The sequence below is a fragment of the Pan paniscus genome, chromosome 13 (assembly GCF_029289425.2).
Source record: "Pan paniscus chromosome 13, NHGRI_mPanPan1-v2.0_pri, whole genome shotgun sequence".
Lineage (NCBI taxonomy): Eukaryota > Metazoa > Chordata > Mammalia > Primates > Hominidae > Pan > Pan paniscus.
Window position 1 is genome coordinate 23,459,987 of NC_073262.2, and position 17,853 is coordinate 23,477,839.

The 17,853-nt window shown below is 40.5% G+C and overlaps 1 protein-coding gene across 4 annotated transcripts in view; it reads right to left on the reverse strand.

The window, feature by feature from the left end:
- The window catches only part of CLASP1 (cytoplasmic linker associated protein 1), a 308,815-nt gene that overhangs the window by 127,674 nt on the left and 163,288 nt on the right, over positions 1–17,853 (reverse strand). For all 4 annotated transcript variants that reach the window (XM_057301388.2, XM_057301390.2, XM_057301389.2 and 1 more), the window contains exon 9: positions 4,411–4,563. In XM_057301388.2, coding sequence (XP_057157371.1) covers positions 4,411–4,563 — 153 coding nt within the window. The remainder of the gene's footprint in view (positions 1–4,410; positions 4,564–17,853) is intronic.

Genomic DNA, 17,853 nt, shown 5'->3' on the forward strand with positions numbered 1-17,853 from the left:
CATGAGTGAACTCCCATTCACAATTGCTTCAAAGATAATAAAATACCTAGGAATCCAACTTACAAGGGATGTGAAGGACCTCTTTAAGGAGAACTACAAACCACTGCTCAATGAAATAAAAGAGGATACAAAGAAATGGAAGAACATTCCATGCTCATGGGTAGGAAGAATCAATATTGTGAAAATGGCCATACTGCCAAAGGTAATTTAGAGATTCAATGCCATCCCCATCAAGCTACCAATGACTTTCTTCACAGAATTGGAAAAAACTACTTTAAAGTTCATATGGAACCACAAAAGAGCCCGCATCGCCAAGTCAATCCTAAGCCAAAAGAACAAAGCTGGAGGCATCACGCTACCTGACTTCAAACTATACTACAGGGCTACAGTAACCAAAACAGCATGGTACTGGTACCAAAACAGAGATATAGATCAATGAAACAGAACAGAGCCCTCAGAAATAACGCCGCATATCTACAACTATCTGATCTTTGACAAACCTGACAAAAACAAGCAATGGGGAAAGGATTCCCTATTTAATAAATGGTGCTGGGAAAACTGGCTAGCCATATGTAGAAAGCAGAAACTGGATCCCTTCCTTACACCTTATACAAAAATTAATTCAAGATGGATTAAAGACTTAAACATTAGACCTAAAAGTCTAGTAATTTTCTAAGCCTTGTTTGTGCAATGGATAATTACCCAAGAATAGTTCAAGAAAAAAGATTAGAAAGATTGTTCAGGCATTAAAAGGAACAAAGTATTGATATATGCTACAAGGTAGATGAAACACTGAAAACATCCCCTTTAATGGCTAATTTTATGTTATGAGAACTTAAACTCAATAACAAAAAGTAAAATGTTTTAAAATACACCAAAAAAAAATAATTAGAAAGAACTAGAAATAAGCACAATTAACATTCCTACAGCTCCTCTATCACAGATGCTGGGGTGAGGACGCAGAGTGGTCCCATGCTGGTCTGGTCAAGATACCAATATTCTAGGGCCGGTTCAGAATTCAGGAGAGGCCATCCGGAGACAGCATTTTAATGCTAACCATGAGTACAGTTTTTACTTGGCCCACTCAGCTTCATCTTTTTTGGCTCATGGGATTCCCCACCCACCACTATCCCCGCCACCACCACCAGCTCAAAGCTCACAGCCATCAGTGAAAATGGTTCTAAGAGCAGCACCTACACAATTTTTCTGAGATAAATTTCAGAGAGAATTTGCATGTAAATGTAAAATTTGAGAGAAAATAAGAGTTGTATATAACAACCAAACTGTCTACATTAGGGGTGAAAGGAAGAATTTATGGGAGAAATCTCCTACAATTTATTTAATGCAACATCCATACGGGTCTCACAAGGAACCATGTTGCTTGTAAGAAGAAAATGTGTTTTATCTTATTTATTTTTATTCCCAACTTTTAAGTTCAGGGGTACATGTGTAGGATGTGCAGGTTTGTTACATAGGTAAACGTGTGCCATGGTGGTTTGCTGCACAGATCATCCCATCACCTAGGTATTAAGACCAGCACATTAGCTATTCTTCGTGATGTGCTCCCTCCTTCCACCCCAAACCCTGCAACAGGTCCCAGTGTGTATTTTCCTCACCCATGTGTCCATGTGTTCTCATCATTCAGCTCCCACTTATAAGTGAGAACGTGTAGTATTTGGTTTTCTGTTCCTGCATTAGACTGCTGAGGATAATGGCTTCCACCTCCATCCATGTCCCTGCAAAGGACATGATCTTGTTCCTTTTTATGAATGTGGTATACATGTACCACACTTTCTTTATCCAGTCTATCACTGATAGGCATTTAGGTTGATTCCACATCTTTGCTATTGTGAATAGTGCTGGGATGAACATATGCATACATGTATCTTTATAACAGAATGATTTATATTCCTTTGGGTATATGCCCAGTAATGGGACTGCTAGGTCAAATGGTAATTCTGCCTCTAGGTCTTTGGGGAATTGCCACACTGTCTTCCACAGTGGTTGAATTAATTTACACTCCCATCAACAGTGTAAAAGCACTCCTTTTTCTCTATAACCTCGCCAGCATCTATTGTTTTTCTGAATTTTTAATAATAGCCATTCTGACTGGTGTGAGATGGTATCTCATTGTGATTTGCATTTCTCTAATAATCAGTGATGTTGAGCTTTTTTTCATGTTTGTTGGCTGCATGTTCGTCCTCTTTTCGTAACTGTCTGCTCATTTTCTTTGCCCACTTTTTAATGGGGTTGTTTTTTCTTGTAAATTTAAGTTCTTTGCAGATTCTGGATGTTAGGCCTTTTGTCAGATGGATAGATTGCAAAATTTTTCTCCCATTCTGTAGGTTGAGTGTTCTCTCTGATGACAGTTTATTTTGCTGTGCAGAAGCTCTTTAATTAGGTCCATTTGTCAATTTTTGCTTTTGTTGCAATTGCTTTTGGTGTCTTCGTCATGAAATCTTTGCCCATGCCTATGTCCTAAATGGTATTGCCTAGATTTCCTTCTAGGGTTTTATAGTTTTGAGTTATACATTTAAGTCTTTCATCCATCTTGAGTTGATTTTTGTATAGCGTGTAAGGAAGAGGTCCAGTTTCAATTTTCTGCATATGGCTATCCAGTTCTCCCAGCACCATTTATTAAACAGGGAATTCTTTCCCCATTGCTTGTTTTTATCAGGTTTGTCGAAGATCAGATGGTTGTGGTCGTGGGGTCTTTATTTCTGGGTTCTCTCTTCTATTCCATTGGTCTATGTGTCTGTTCTTGTACTACTACCACACTGTTTTGGTTAGGGGTACCCTTATAGTATAAAGTTGGATAGAGTGATGCCTCCAGCTTTGTTCTTTTTGCTTAGGATTGCCTTGGCTATATGAGCTCTTATTTGGTTCTATATGGATTTTAAGATAGTTTCTTCTAATTCTGTCAATGTTAGTTTAATAGGAATAGCACTAAATCTATAATTGCTTTGGGCAGTATGGCCATTTCATAATATTAATTCTTCCTATCCATGAGCATGGACTGTTTTTCCATTTGTTTGTATCGTCTCTGATCTCTTTGAGCAGTGTTTTGTAGTGCTCCTTGAGGAAATCCTTCACTTCCCTTGTTAGCTGTATTCCTAGGTATTTTATTCTTTTTGTGGCAATTGTGAATGGGAATTCATTCACGATTTGGCTCTCTGCTTGCCTGGTGTTGATGTACAGGAATGCTAGCGGTATTTGCACATTAATTTTGTATCCTGAGACTTTGCTGAAGTTGCTTATCAGCTTAAGAAGCTTTTGGGCTGAGACAATGGAGTTTTCTAGATATAGGATCATGTCATCTGCAAATAAAGATAGTTTGACTTCCTCTCTTCCTATGTGAATACCCTAACCCTAACCCCAATCCTAAGCCCAACCCCATGCTCCTTTAGCTCGGTGAAGTTCGTTATTATCCACATTCTGAGGCCTACTTCTGTCATTTCAGCCATCTCAGTCTCAGTCTAGTTCTGAGCCCTTGCTGGAGAGGGGTTGCGGTCATCTGAAGGAAAAGGGGTACTCCGGCTTTTTGAGTTTTCAGCGCTTTTGTGTTGATTCTTTCTCATCTTTGTGGGCTTATCTACCTTTGATCTTTGAGGCTGTGGTCCTTTGGATGGGGTTTTTTGTTGTTGCTGTTTTCTGTTTGTTTTTCGTTTAACAGTCTGGTCACTCTTCCGTGGGGCTGCTGCTACCCAGCTTTCTACAGATTGTCTTTGAGGTGTTGAGTTCTGCCCTTCCTGCATGAAGAGCCTGCGGTCCAGGTATAGAAATACAGGCCTTCCACTCCCACAGAGCTACCTCCCGCTGGCCCAGCTCTACTTCATGCTGCCACCCAACAGACACACCAACAGCTGCCACCTCACCATGGCTCACTGGGAACTGGAGCAGAGATGGCTGGTCACCACCACCCACAGCACGACCCTGCATGCGGAGTATACACACACGCCCCAATACCTAGGGGCCAGTCTACAAAATATATTTTAAAGACAGGAGTTACAGTGTGACTTCTGGATTATTCTCAGTCTTGTTAAATAGAAATTGTCTAAAACGCCCCTAGTGGTTTCAGGCATTGCTGGATCCAGATAACTAAACAATGTGATGAGGGTGCGCTCTTGCTCTTACCTCTGAGCTATGCTTTCCTCTGTGCTGGCTTCCTTCTCCTGCAGGCTCCACCTTACTAGAATGTGGCAAAAGTCAACACAGTAGCTCAAATTTACAACTTACCAGCTTATCAGCATCAGTATCGCAATGCTAATTCAATTAAAGAATAGCAGGCAGAAACCTGCTGCATATGGGGACTGTATCACTTCTGAGGGCCACCACAGGCAAGTACGTGCACCTCTGGTTTGAAAAGCTGGCATAGCTGACCCCAGAACGCCACACAGGGCTTAGACTAACCTGAAGACTTGGATCCAAGGGTGGATGAACCAAGCCGGCGGGTGGTTCCCATTCCAACGTTTCTCCGAGAACTTGGTGGAGCCTTGGATGATGTAGAACTAGCAGAGGAAGGTCTGTTACCATCCACAGAATCTTCATCGTCGAAATTTTTATCTGAACAGTAAGCACAGAAACCAACGTTTTTTTAAAAACAAAAACTATATATACATATATATATACTTTTTCACCTGATTATAAAACAGTTAGTCTTCGAGACTGATTCTGCATACTCTTTTGGAATCTGAGGTGCTCCTCTAGGGTCTGGAAAGCCTTAGGTTAAGCCCAGAATGAAGCTACAAAGATCATACTTGCTTTTACATACCCAGAATACTTTTGCACTCAAATTTTGAAAAATAGAACAAATATAAAGAAGAAAACAATCTCTCATAAAACCACCACCTTGAAACAGTTATTTTCACATTCTGGAACATTTCTGACCATCCATGCTTTTTTTTTTTTTTTTTTTTTTTGAAGACAGAGTCTCACTGTCACTCAATCCTCCCTCCTTGGCCTCTCAAGGTGCTAGGATGACAGGCATGAGCCACTGTACTTGGTCACCTGGGTGTACTTTAAACTAACAGCTGAGATGAGAGTATATATCATATTGGAATAGTGCTTACTTCAAATGTGTAAATTTTTCCTCTGTGATGAAATATTTTTCATAACCACCATTTTAATAATTGTATGGTACTTTGTAATTGGAAAATGGTACAAGTGAAACACTCTTATTGTTAGATATTTAGGGTGTTTCTAATTCCTCACCATTAGAAATGCAATATTGCCAATACTTTCCTACACTTTTTTTTGTTTGTTTGAATTTCCAATAGTTTTAGGAATGAAAACCATAGAAGCAACAATAGTAGGTCAAAGAGTGTAAAAGTTCTTGATGTATAGTGCCAAAATTATCGGAGAGGTCATATAAATGTACATTTCTCCTAGAAGTTCGAAGAAGTACTCATCCTTCCACACCATTGCCAACATTTAATATTACCATTTTTAAACTTTAATCAATCTGACAGGTGAAAAAAAAGACTTCACTTTCTATGTTGCATTTCTTTTTTAGTGAAGATGAACATTTTTTTCGTAAGTTCATTAACTTTTAAATTTTCTAAACAGCAGTGGATCCAATCAATACTCCTCAAGTTGCATTTAAAATTTTAAAAAAACACAGCTATAATCCTACCACTTTGGGAGGCCAAAATGGGAGGACTGCTTGAGGCCAGGAGTTCAAGACCAGCCTGGGCAACACAGCAAGGTCCTGTCTCTTAAAAATAAAAAAATGTGTCAGATATGGCGGCGTGTGCCTGTAGTCCCAGATACTCAGAAGGCTGAGGCAGGAGCATCAACTTGAGCCCAGGAACTTGAAGCTGCAGTGAGCCAGGGTCACTCCACTACATTCCAGCCTGGGTGACAGAGCAAGACCCTGTCTCGAGAAAAAAGAAACATCTTTGGAATCTTAAAAATCAACATATTTATGAAAACACTTTAATGATGCAAAATTAAAGTTTATGTATCAAGTATAAGAGTGAGTCATTTAGGAGGCTAAACAAAGAACTTAAGAGTAATTTAAATAAAAAAAAAAAACATCTGTAGCTGGCAATATTCATGATTTCTGAAATGGGCATTAGTTCTTTACCAATAAGTTTGAAATAAATCATTGCTATCCAAAAAACATACAAATAGAATCCTGTTTTCCTTGATCTAGTTGCTTCTTAAGCTAAATTATCAACAGCCAAGTCTTGTGTCTACTCAAGACCCCAATGCTCCCTAAAACTCAACAACAATGCACTCCAAATTACATGGTTCAGTTTATTCAACACAGCGTAGGGGGAGGAGGAAAGACATCTTCACAAATCCATGTCCTTATGCACATTAGCTCCTTTCACTGTGCCTTTAAATCCCCCAGATTGTCTTGTTATGCCATTCTGTTTCAAGATGGTTCTTTCAATCCATACATCCATTTTTCATTGATTCAGATGCACAGTGCTCTTAATTAGCATAGACTTCCCATGGATTCAGAAAGTGGTTCATAATGGCCTTCCCAAAAGGAAAATTTAAGTCTAATGTAAGGAATAAGAACAACCCAAAGGAAAAGTCACCCACTGAGTACTGCCAGCATTAGCAGTGACAAGGACAGATCTCACTCAGCCTATCTGTCCTCTGGGGAGCTCCAAGAACATACGAACGGCTGTCATTATTCTACTACCTTAAATCATAATCATTCTGCTGAGTGGGAACAGTTCCAGTCTGTGGGACAGGTAAAAAATAAATGGGAGACATGAAGACACTATCACGCTTCACTCACAAATTCATGTAAATTATGTTTAGTTCAGTCTTCTAAAATATGCAGCCATGTCATTTAGAACAGTACTCAGTTGCCAAGAATTATTTTCAATGGACCAATTTCAATGGAATTCCTGAAATTTTTGCTTGCATCAGTGATAGACTAGACGTGGACGACTTAACCTCTTGCAATAAATAGCTAGAAAACCTGACAGTATATATAAAAGAACTACGTGCAGGCACCGGACAACGGGCAGTTCAGAACTTGGCTGTTCAGCTAATTTGCATAAAGATATGGATTTGTTTGTTTCTCCCTGCAAGAAAAGAAACAAACAAGGCAAGCTATACAATCACCCCAACTTTCTGCCTGGAGGTGTTAATAATTTCCAGGTCACCAAGTACAGGGAAGGGGAACTCAAATTAAACATAGTAGCCCTACAGATTAAATACTGCAGACAATAAAGAACAGAGTTCAGAGAAGTTGAGGGTGCTAGAAATTACAGGAAGCTACACAGAAAGAGGGCTACAGGAATGTGCTAAGTTCTAGGCCTCACGTGTGTGAGTGAACTTCCAGGAAGCAAGGCAGAAAACGACCAAGAACGTATGAAATGAAAAACTCTTAGAGTTTACACAAGTAGGGAAGCTCCAAACAGCCAAAGTGGAATGTTCTTGGTGACCCACCCAAGGCATTCAATGGAGACCCCCAGAGAGTCAGGTCTTAGTGAGACTGAAGTCTGTCTGGAGTGCAAGTTAAATGAAATCTGCCCTGTCAGAGCTTAAAAGCAGGCCTACAGGGCATTAGGCAGACCGCAAGTAACTTATCTGATTTGCCAAAACAAAGCATGATATTCCTAAAAGAAATATAGCAAGACACAGACACTCAACAAGGTAATATTCACAATACACAACATCTAATAAAAAATTCCTTCACTATGGACAGAGAAGCCTTAAAAAAAAATTTCCTAAACATGACGAGAGGGAAGAAAATGTGGCCCATAATCAGGAGGGGCAAAAAAATCAGAAAATAGTAAACGTCTGAGAAATGATGAAATAAGAACATTAAACTTCTATTATAACTATGTTCAATATTAAAATACATAGACATTCATAAGAAAAAAGAAAGTTTTTTTAAAGAATCCAATGGAACTTACAGATTTTAAGAAAACATAATATCTGAAATGAAAATTTCACTGATTGAGATTAAGTGCAGACTAGACATTGTAGAAGTAAAGAAAAAAATCAGGGAACTTAAACATATAGCAATAGAATTTATCCAAAATCAGCACAGAAGCCCTTCATCACCAACACCTGTATGTAATGCCGCCCAAAGAAGGGAAGGAGGAGGCCAGGCGAGGTGGCTCACGCCTGTAATCCCAGCACTTTGGGCGGCTGAGGCAGGCAGATCACGAGGTCAGGAGATCGAGACCATCCTGGCTAACATGGTGAAACCCCGTCTCTACTAAACATACAAAAAATTAGCCGGGCATGGTGGCGGGTGCCTGTAGTCCCAGCTACTCGGGAGGCTGAGGCAGGAGAATGGCGTGAACCCAAGAGGCAGAGGTTGCAGTGAGCCAAGATCGCACCACTGCCCTCGAGCCTGGGCAACAGAGCGAGACTCCGTCTCAAATAAAAAAGAGAAGGAGGAAAGGGCATACTGAGCAGCCAATGTAGGGCTTTTTAAACCGAACTTTAGGAGGCTGCTTGTCTTTTTACTTACCCTTTGGAAACAAATCTAACAAGCTTACTTAGCTGATTTCCTAAGCAGATTAGAAGCAACTAACTATAGGGATAGTGAGAAGGAGGACGCAAGAATTAAGCAAAGTAATGTTAATAAGTGAGCTGAAGGCCTAATAGCCTAATAGAAACTACGAAAAGCAAACACATGCACATAAAAACCCCTAAACCCAAAATGCTTAGAATACAGTTGACAGTACAGGGGTCAAATCACATCTATACAATAACAGCACAATGACCCTGCACAACAACTTAAGATTCAATTTTTCAATGATCTGTGAGTTAGTGAAGGAAGTAATTCACATTTCCCATCTCGATTGGAAATTCAGGAAAACAAAGGATAAAAAGTGTATTTATTTTCTAGATTAAAAGCTGGACACAATGCTTTGAACTGAAACACCTGCAAAGGCTTTTGGAGGATAAAAACCAACTGAGCCAATTATTTGAAAACTTAACTAACATACTGTTTAAAAATAAGTTTAGCCTATGTTTCCTAGCTTTTCAGATATCAGAAATTAAGATTAAATTTAAAAGGAGGCTGGGTCATCAGAAAGGTACCTAGTTTCAGTTAACTGGGAAATTCCACTATGTGGAATGAGCCATTCTTTAACTGGGCAAATAAGCTGTATCTGCAACTGGACCATGGTTACAGTCCAGGATGAAGAGTCTCACATCCAGGTTCTAACGTTACAGTATTTCTCAGCTAAATTAACCCATACTGAACTCTACTAGCCATTTGGATTCCCATTTTCTTTAGGCTTTTCTGCTAAGCAGATGTCTGGTAGTATCTAACCTCTTTTTCTAGTGCTTTAACTAAGGCAGAAATGGGTAAAAATGAGTATTTTTAACTGCAGGCTTGTGCCATTACATCAATTTTAACATTTTCACATAATACATATGTTACACATAAAATCGTCTTAAGGGGAAGTTCTCTTTAAGCCCACAGAAATAATTAATTGTATCTTCAGCCCCACTGCAAAGACTGCCATGGGAGGGCCACTTCTCTCATCTGATAGTCTCGGGTAGAAATCTGAAATAAGCAGATGGAAGCCTTCAGTTCCTAGCAAGCATCACCTCTTTTGATTCTATAAAAATCACCTGAGCTCCATTCCACCTTCTACAGCATCAGGATAAACCACTTAAAAATGACTCATGAAATTTCTACAGAGTGATACTATAATTTTCATCCAACCCTGAATCACCCCACCCCTGGCAATCCAAGTAAGTAGACATAATGAAGGGAAAAATAGCAGTAAAACAGTAAAAATAAAGCCAGATTACAAACACAATCATCCATGGCCTTAGAAGCAAACTAGCAGACTTCCAGAAGCTGAACAGGTCTACTACTGAGGTCCAGATGCTGGAGAGAGGCTGAGGGATAGCCAGGGCCAGCACTAGGAGGTCAGAACCAGTCCCTTCAGCAGCCTCCACTGAAGTCCCTAAGAAAGCCCCAGCAGAGCCCAGCTGCCCCAGAACCGAACTTTAACCAGGCTGCATAGGGGAGATACCAAGCAACAAGCCACAGACAGATCAGAAGGAATATACCACTGTGGCTACAAGTTTGGCTATGAGGGGCAGAGATATCAATCTAAAGACAAACATGAATTCAAGTCTGGTGTCTGGAACTTGTAATTAGAAGCTTTGGGCCATACTGTTCGCTCGGAAAATTTAAACACTCATCTATGAGGACCAACAAAAAGTCACAGAAACTAAGAAATAACTGCTCATTGACTATCTGCCAGGAAAGCCAGAACCTAAACCACAAAGTTTTTCCTTCTCTTCTTCTGAGGCAGGCTTTGATGGATAGAAGCCCAATGGGGAGAAAATGCCTCATTTTCTAAAGAAAAGACAACTATCTCTCTGCTTCACTGCAGCAGGGTCACTTTGAAGAAGCTGCTATCCTGACAGGCTTTCAGATTCACCCACTCCCTGCTAATTGAGATTCTCCTCCAAGGGAGTAAGAAATGTGGCAGCCTACTAACTAGACTATAATTAGCTCTCTCAAGAGGAAGCTGCACAGAGACAGGATAATGAGCCCAAAGGCGGCTGCTTTTCATAAATATCCCAAAATTTCTTTCTTCTTGAATTTGCAGAGCTCCAAACCTTTTGCAAAGGCTGTTTCTGCTATCTGCAATTCTTGTCCTGTCTGCCAGACACACCCCTATGCATTCTTGAAAACACAAGTCTACTGCTAGCCTGAGATCCTGCCCGGCTCTAACTTGCGTGTACCATTTACTTCATTGCCCCCTGAAATTAGCTGGCTGCAGATCTGTTTGGTCTCTCTGTCCCTGGAGTAGGGACCACTTTGTATTCTTCTTGGTATTTACAACATCTAGAACAGAGTCTGGGCCAACACCCAGTAGACATTCAGAAAAATTTAATTCTGGTAGTCCACATGAAGAAAGGCAAAATTTGTGAATGGATGAAAATCTTTTCTCATATATCTTTTTTAGAAGCTTTTATTACTTTTTTAACGTGCATATGGTTTAATTAGATAATAAATTCAAACAAGGCTATGAAAATAACTGAAGACAAATCAACAAAGACAATTAAAACCTCAAATACTTTTTAAGCTTCCAAATTTTCCTGCTAGAAAGAAATGTATATCCTTCTTTCCTGATAAAACATATACCTATTTTAAAATTAAGTCATAGTTCCACTATAAGCAATATAAGCTCCCCAAATTAAACTAACAATTTGATATATATGTATTTCTAGACTTTAATGCATTCATAAACATGAATTCTATACACACATGCATAAAAACTGCTTTTTTGCACACCAATATTTTTCTAGATCAGTATTAATCTAGTCAATTTTAAAGACTACTTATTGTGACACTGTGTGCATAGACTATATTTAATCAATCATCTATTTATTGATATTGAATTGTTTTCAATTTTTCACCTTCATAATACCACTGCAGTCAGTATGCTTAAAAGTAACAAGAAAAGTAACAACTAATAGAATCACAGCACACAACTGTGTACCAGGTCCTGGGTTTGGTTTTGCATAGTCACATTAACTCCTCCTGACAACGCTGAGAGAAGGACTATTGTCACTTTGGTCTTAAAGCAATTCCCATAAGCTGATGCTTAGGAGGTGCTGGGCACTGTGCTAAGTATGTTCTGCACGTTGTGTTGTTTAATTCTTACTGCATATGTTTGCTTACTTAAAATTATTTAAGATAATTTCTCAAGTACAGTATCTTCAGTATCTCTTATGAATATAAACATTAAAAATCCTCAAAAAATACTAGCGAACCAAATTCAGCAACATATAAAAATAATTAACATTATGGCCATGTGCGAATTATCCCAGGAATGTAATGTTTGTTCAATATACATCATAGTTGTCATATTAATATAATAAAAGACAAAAAACAACATATTCTCTAAACACAGTAAAACGCTTTCATGCTAAAAACACTACAAGCAGGGATTAGAAGAGAACTCCCTCAACCTGATAAAGACCACCTACAGGTCGGGCACAGTGGCTCACATCTGTAATCCCAGCACTTTGGGAGGCCAAGGCGGGCGGACTGCCTGAGGTCAGGAGTTCCAGACCAGCCTGACCAACATGGTGAAACCTCATCTCTACTAAAAATACAAAAATGAGCCCAGCGTGGCAGCACACTCCTGTAATCCCAGCTACTCAGGAGGCTGAGGCAGGAGGATCGCTTGAAGCCAGGAGAGGGAGGTTGCAGTGAGCTGAGATTGTGCCACTGCACTCCAGCCTAGGCGATGGAGCCAGACTCCATCTCAAAACACACACACACACACCACACACACACACACACCCCCCACACACACACACCCCACACACCACACACACACCACACACACACACACACCACACACCACACACACATACACACCACACACCACACACATACACACACCACACACCACACACACACACACATACACACCACACACCACAAACACACACACACCACACACACACACACACACACACACACACACACACCATCAACAACATGGTGAAAGACCGGATGCTTTCCCCCTAAGACCAAGAACAAGGGAAGATGTTTACTCTCACTACTTCTATTCAACATTGTGGTAGACGTTCTAGCCAGGGAAATCCGACCAGAAAAAGCAAAAAAAAAAAAGCATGCAGACTGGATTGGAAGAACTAAAACTATCTCCATTTACAAATGACTTGATTTGGTATGTAGAAAACACTAAAGAATGCATGCAAAAACTTAGAACCAATAAACAAGTTCAGTGAGGTTGCAGGATATAAAAAACCAATATTAAAAAATCCATCGTATATTCTATACATCAAATTAAGAAAACAATAGCATCAATAAAAACACCTAACAACTTTAACAAAAGGAAACTACATAACATTGTTAAGATCCAGTAAAGACAAACCTAATAAGTAGAGAGATATTCCATGTTCATATATCGGAGGAATTTTTACTCATTATCCAAACTATATTCCTTGCCCATCTGTTTCCTCTTAATTTTAACCGAAGTTGGATAAATAGAAAAGTGTAAAAGTGCAAAACACACTGTCTGAATTGAATGGCTGGATAAAGACTTTTTCTTCTAAGTTCCTACCTCCCCTTCTCCATCAAAGTATGGGAATTGGGGTACACGTATCACCCCCAATCCAGTCAATATGGACCGGTGTTAAATAGGGCCGGTTCTACCACTCTGTACAATATCCATATTCTGAAACAAAAATATGGATATCTTTCAATATCCATATTCTGAAACAAAAATCCCTCTCCCTGTTTACAAAATTAAGGAAGGCTTTTGTCAGAACACAGGGAATATAAAAATTTCCAGCTTGGCTGGAAATGTTGGCATTTTTGACAATACAAAGGTGGAAATGGCATAATAGAAGCTCTGAGGGTGCTAGCAGAGTGCTACTTCTGCCCTTTGGCACCAGTAATCCATCCTCTACCACAGAAGTGAGCGTGGAATGCAATCAAGCTGCCAGTTAGGGATCACGTTCCATTCCTTCCACCCAAAAGCTTGCTGCCAAAAAGCTGGGCTGGCATTTTAAGACGATCTCAACAATGACACCACTGGTACAGATAACGTGAGAAGAGAGAACTGGAGCACAGACAGGTGACAACTCAAAATTTATTTCAGCTTTACTAGTCCTTCACAAAGGGAGTTCAAACAGGACGACACCGGGGAAAGACAGGCAAGGAAAACACCATCGGAAACTGGAGAGGGAAATGAACTGTGAGGAGGGCAGAAAGCCAACTTCCACAGATGCCTGCTCCTTAAGGCACTGTAGGAGCTCAAAGTTCACACTGGGTAAGAGCTGCTGAGTGCCTCCTGCAGGTGCAGATCAAGGCACAATTCCTCTTTGGGTCTCAGGTGGAAAATGCCCTGGCTGCTGCTACATAACTTATAACCAGGCTCCAGAGAGATGCAGGCATACTCACAACAGAGGAGCCCAGCGATGATTCTGTGCAGGAAGAAATCCACAGCTCGCACTGGGTAGTGAGCCTGTCCTGGGGCAGAGCTGTAACGTCACGGGCCTGCACTTTCAGCAAGACCAACCTCATGTGAGGTATAAAAAGAAAATGAAGAGAGATAGGCTTCTGTTTCCCTGTGTGAAAAAGGATGATCCTGTCTACCTATGAAATGCGCTGCCCACCCAATATCAACCCCCTTCTACTGACAGCCCAGGGTAACCACCCTCCCCCACTCTCAGAGTGATGACACCTTTGTTTGCCTCAGTGGAACCTGGCCACAGCATCAGGGCTCTCCCAACCCATTACGGTAATTAATTCTAGAACCTCTCTTCTTGTGGACTTAGAGCTATGCAGGTACAAGCCTGGAGCTGTTGGAGCCAACAAATGGCAGTGCCTGCCTAAGAGAGAGGCAAAGCAAAAGAAAGCAGAGTCAGGGGCAGTGAGATCCGAGGTCTAATGCCTGGCATGCGTCCAAAGGAGGACCGCATGACCCACACACCCAGACTTCTCAGTTCCACGAGCCAAGTCACTCCCCTTCTCCCTTACACCACTTGGAATGAGGCCTGCATTGCTGGCAACCCAAAGCATCTCTGTACTATATCAAAGGGATGTCATGCAGATTAGACAAAATGCATTAAAGACAGGAAAACCATAAGTATGGGACAAATGGCAGCTATTTTATACCCTCATTATTTGTGCTATGCTTTGCGTGCAAAAAACCAGCTCTTCAAAAATATTTCAATAGAAGTGAGGAATTAGGAACATAATTTTCTTTAAAAATGGGCTTAAAAGGCCATACAACTAATTCAAATTAGGCAGCCAAAAAAAAATGTATGGACATTATTGAGACATGGAGGTTAAACCACCTTCTCTAGAACTGATTCCAAAGGTTAAAACCACCTTCTCTAGAACTGATTCCAAAGGGAAAGTATCCATTTCCCCTTTGTCAAGCGTCCTTAGGAGGTCTCAATGACAATTTTCTCAGGGTCACAGGAAAGAAAATAATTTGTCATTTGTAAGTAAAAGAAAAAAGCTCAATTAGGAATATGCTTTCATCAAGTGGAATCAATCTTTTAAACTCTCTCCAAATCCTCCATGCTCTGTAACTTGGAAGTTCAAGTCCAGAGCACAGGGTCACCTTACAGGTGATTAGGTCTCAAACTAATCATTTTGTTACTTCTGTAATAAAACTGGACTCCCAGAGCACCAGTCTTGCCCTAGCCTCTACCACTGGAAGGCTAATGGAGAGGATACCGCCTCTGAATACCAATAGGTGACCATGTGCATCTTCCTTCATCTCTCCAGCATTTCTCTAGTAAGCATGTTTGTGTCTGAAGTACTTTTTTGGGAGCTGGGCTGCAGAAAGGGAAGTCATGGTTCTCACTCTGGACTGCAGTCCAATGTGGGAACACACACAATCAACAGCACGTAGGATTCAGTGTGAGGTTTTCCTAACAGCACACACACAATATGACCTATGAATCCAAAATAGGGCCAAACAAATTTAGAAAGGATCCACTGTGCCCACCAACCAACCCTCGGATGTGACCCGTACTACTTGGGTCCATTTAACACTAACTGAGAGTGTGAGTGGCTTTAAATGTGTGCACATCCTACTTAACTCAGGAATACCCCGGGCTACCATGCTCAGTGAATATACAGCGAGAGAGAACAAATTCCAAAGACTCTTCCTGAACAGATGTAGCAGGGGCAAGGAACTCCTGACAGGGGATAATGAACAAACTAGCCAGCTTCCCTCTGCACCTGGACAGGCCCAGGTGCCCCACTACTCTGCGAGTGTGCCCATCGGGACACTAGGGAACAGAGAATTAAAGACAAAGTCTCCAAGTCATGTCCAGGAGTTAGGGTTCCTGAAGTTAGAATCTCTTGGCCAAACTGGAGGCCCAGTTTAAGTTAACCCTGTTAATACTATGCCTTCCTCAGAGAAAAGAACTTACAGCGACACGCCAAGAGTGATTAAGATCAGTCTTGAAGAAGAGTATCTCTAAACATATGTCAGAAAGACTATAAACTTACCCTTAGAGCCAAAAAGCAAAGGAAGGGAACACAAAGAGACTGGTACTTTAATATCCAGAGTACCAAAAAGCTCCCTAGGGGGTGAATTAGGGAAGATGGGGATAAACTATCCTTCCTGCTGGAATAGCTAGTCCCCAACACAAAACTCTCTGAGCACCTGAGCTGAGCCCACAGTATCATCTCCTGGAATGACACTCACACTGAAACATCCACAGGAACTCAATTCTCCATAGAAACGTCCACCATTCCTCAACATCCACAAGAGCTCTTAGACTGAAAACCTGGCTTCATGTGTCGTTAAGGACCATCATTTCCAGACGTATGTGTATTAGTGCCTCAAACTCTCCCCAGGACCGGACAGACTCAGGGTAAGATGAAAACAGACAGAGCCTTCTCCAAGAGAGCTGCTTCTGCTTCTCCCACTTGCTAGGTTCGCAGAGCTGGGACCGTCCTCTAGTCCCCTCCATCAGCCACCTAACTCAGAGTTCATCCAGCAGGAGCAAGAGAGGGAGGGGTGAGGGGCTGAAATAAGTAGTCATCTGTAGGAATCTTCCTCTTTTAGATACCAAAGCTCTCCTGGGCAGAAGACTGACTTCATCCATCTGGGCATCCTACTTTATCTGCCCCTCTTCCCCCTCCCCGCCCCACACAGGGCCTGGTAGAAAGTTAGTTTGTGAATCACCTCACTATTGTCTTTTGTACTCTCTGGCCATGAATTTCTAGCTGCTTTCAAGCTTCTCTCTGTGGAAACAGGATGACTATAAACATCTACAATAGCTCAGTAAAGCTCAGGATAGCATGAAAAGAATTAACCATTGTAGTGAAGGAAAAAATAAGTTCTTACTTTAGGAATCTGAAGGTTTTTCCTAGCAAATATCTGAGAGAGAGAGAGAATATGAATGAATATGTGTGTGTGTGTATATATATGTATGTGTATATATATATGTGTGTGTATATATATGTATGTATATATATGTGTGTCTATACATATATATACACACACACAAGAATTTGGGTTTATTTTCTCCAATCAATATTAATATCTGTTTTTTTGGTGCAATGTTCATTCAAATCTAAATAATTCCAGTCCTACAATTTGAAAAGTTAAAATCATATTTTAGTTCATGGTTTTCAATGATTTTAATAACACCTTTGGATAACTACAGCATACATATGCTTAAAACAATAGCAATCTAGAGTTCTCATTGCTGTATTTACATAATTACAAAGAGTTAACATAAACCAAAAATAACTTGTTTCAAAATTTCAAAGTAGTTAGCTTTCTAAAATTCTTTTAATTACATTTGGGTAGTATTACAAACCTAAATGCAAATGGCACTCAGCTTCCCTGCTATTATTTGTCTAGAGAATTATCCAGACATTCTGATGCATGGCCGGGTATACAGGCCACACAACTGCAGGCTAAAAACAGGAAGAAAGCAAAGCTTAGGAGGAATCAACATCATGAGAGGTTTCAAGCAAGTGTATTTTAGGAGAAGGAAATGCAGATAAGTGCAGTTATTCTACGTAAGGTACAGGATATCCTTAAAGAGATTTTTGTAAATTATAGATATATTACTAAAAGTACCTATTTGATAACTGTCCTCACACTTTGATCATATGCTCATTTTCTAGCCCAAATAGGTCAAGTGAGTGTGCCACACACCACATCTCCATCATCTCGGCCCACCACTGAGGCCTGCTCACCACTACCTTCAGCTTCCCTCTGTGTTCCCCAGCTCCCAAGCCAACTGCCCACATAATAATCACATTGCCCAATTTATGCCAAAGACAACCCATTGTGTGAGAAATTTCACACCCAATTTATAAACACCAACAAACATCCCATGCTCCCCTTTGTCCTGCATGCCAAAAAGTCAGCCTTGTTG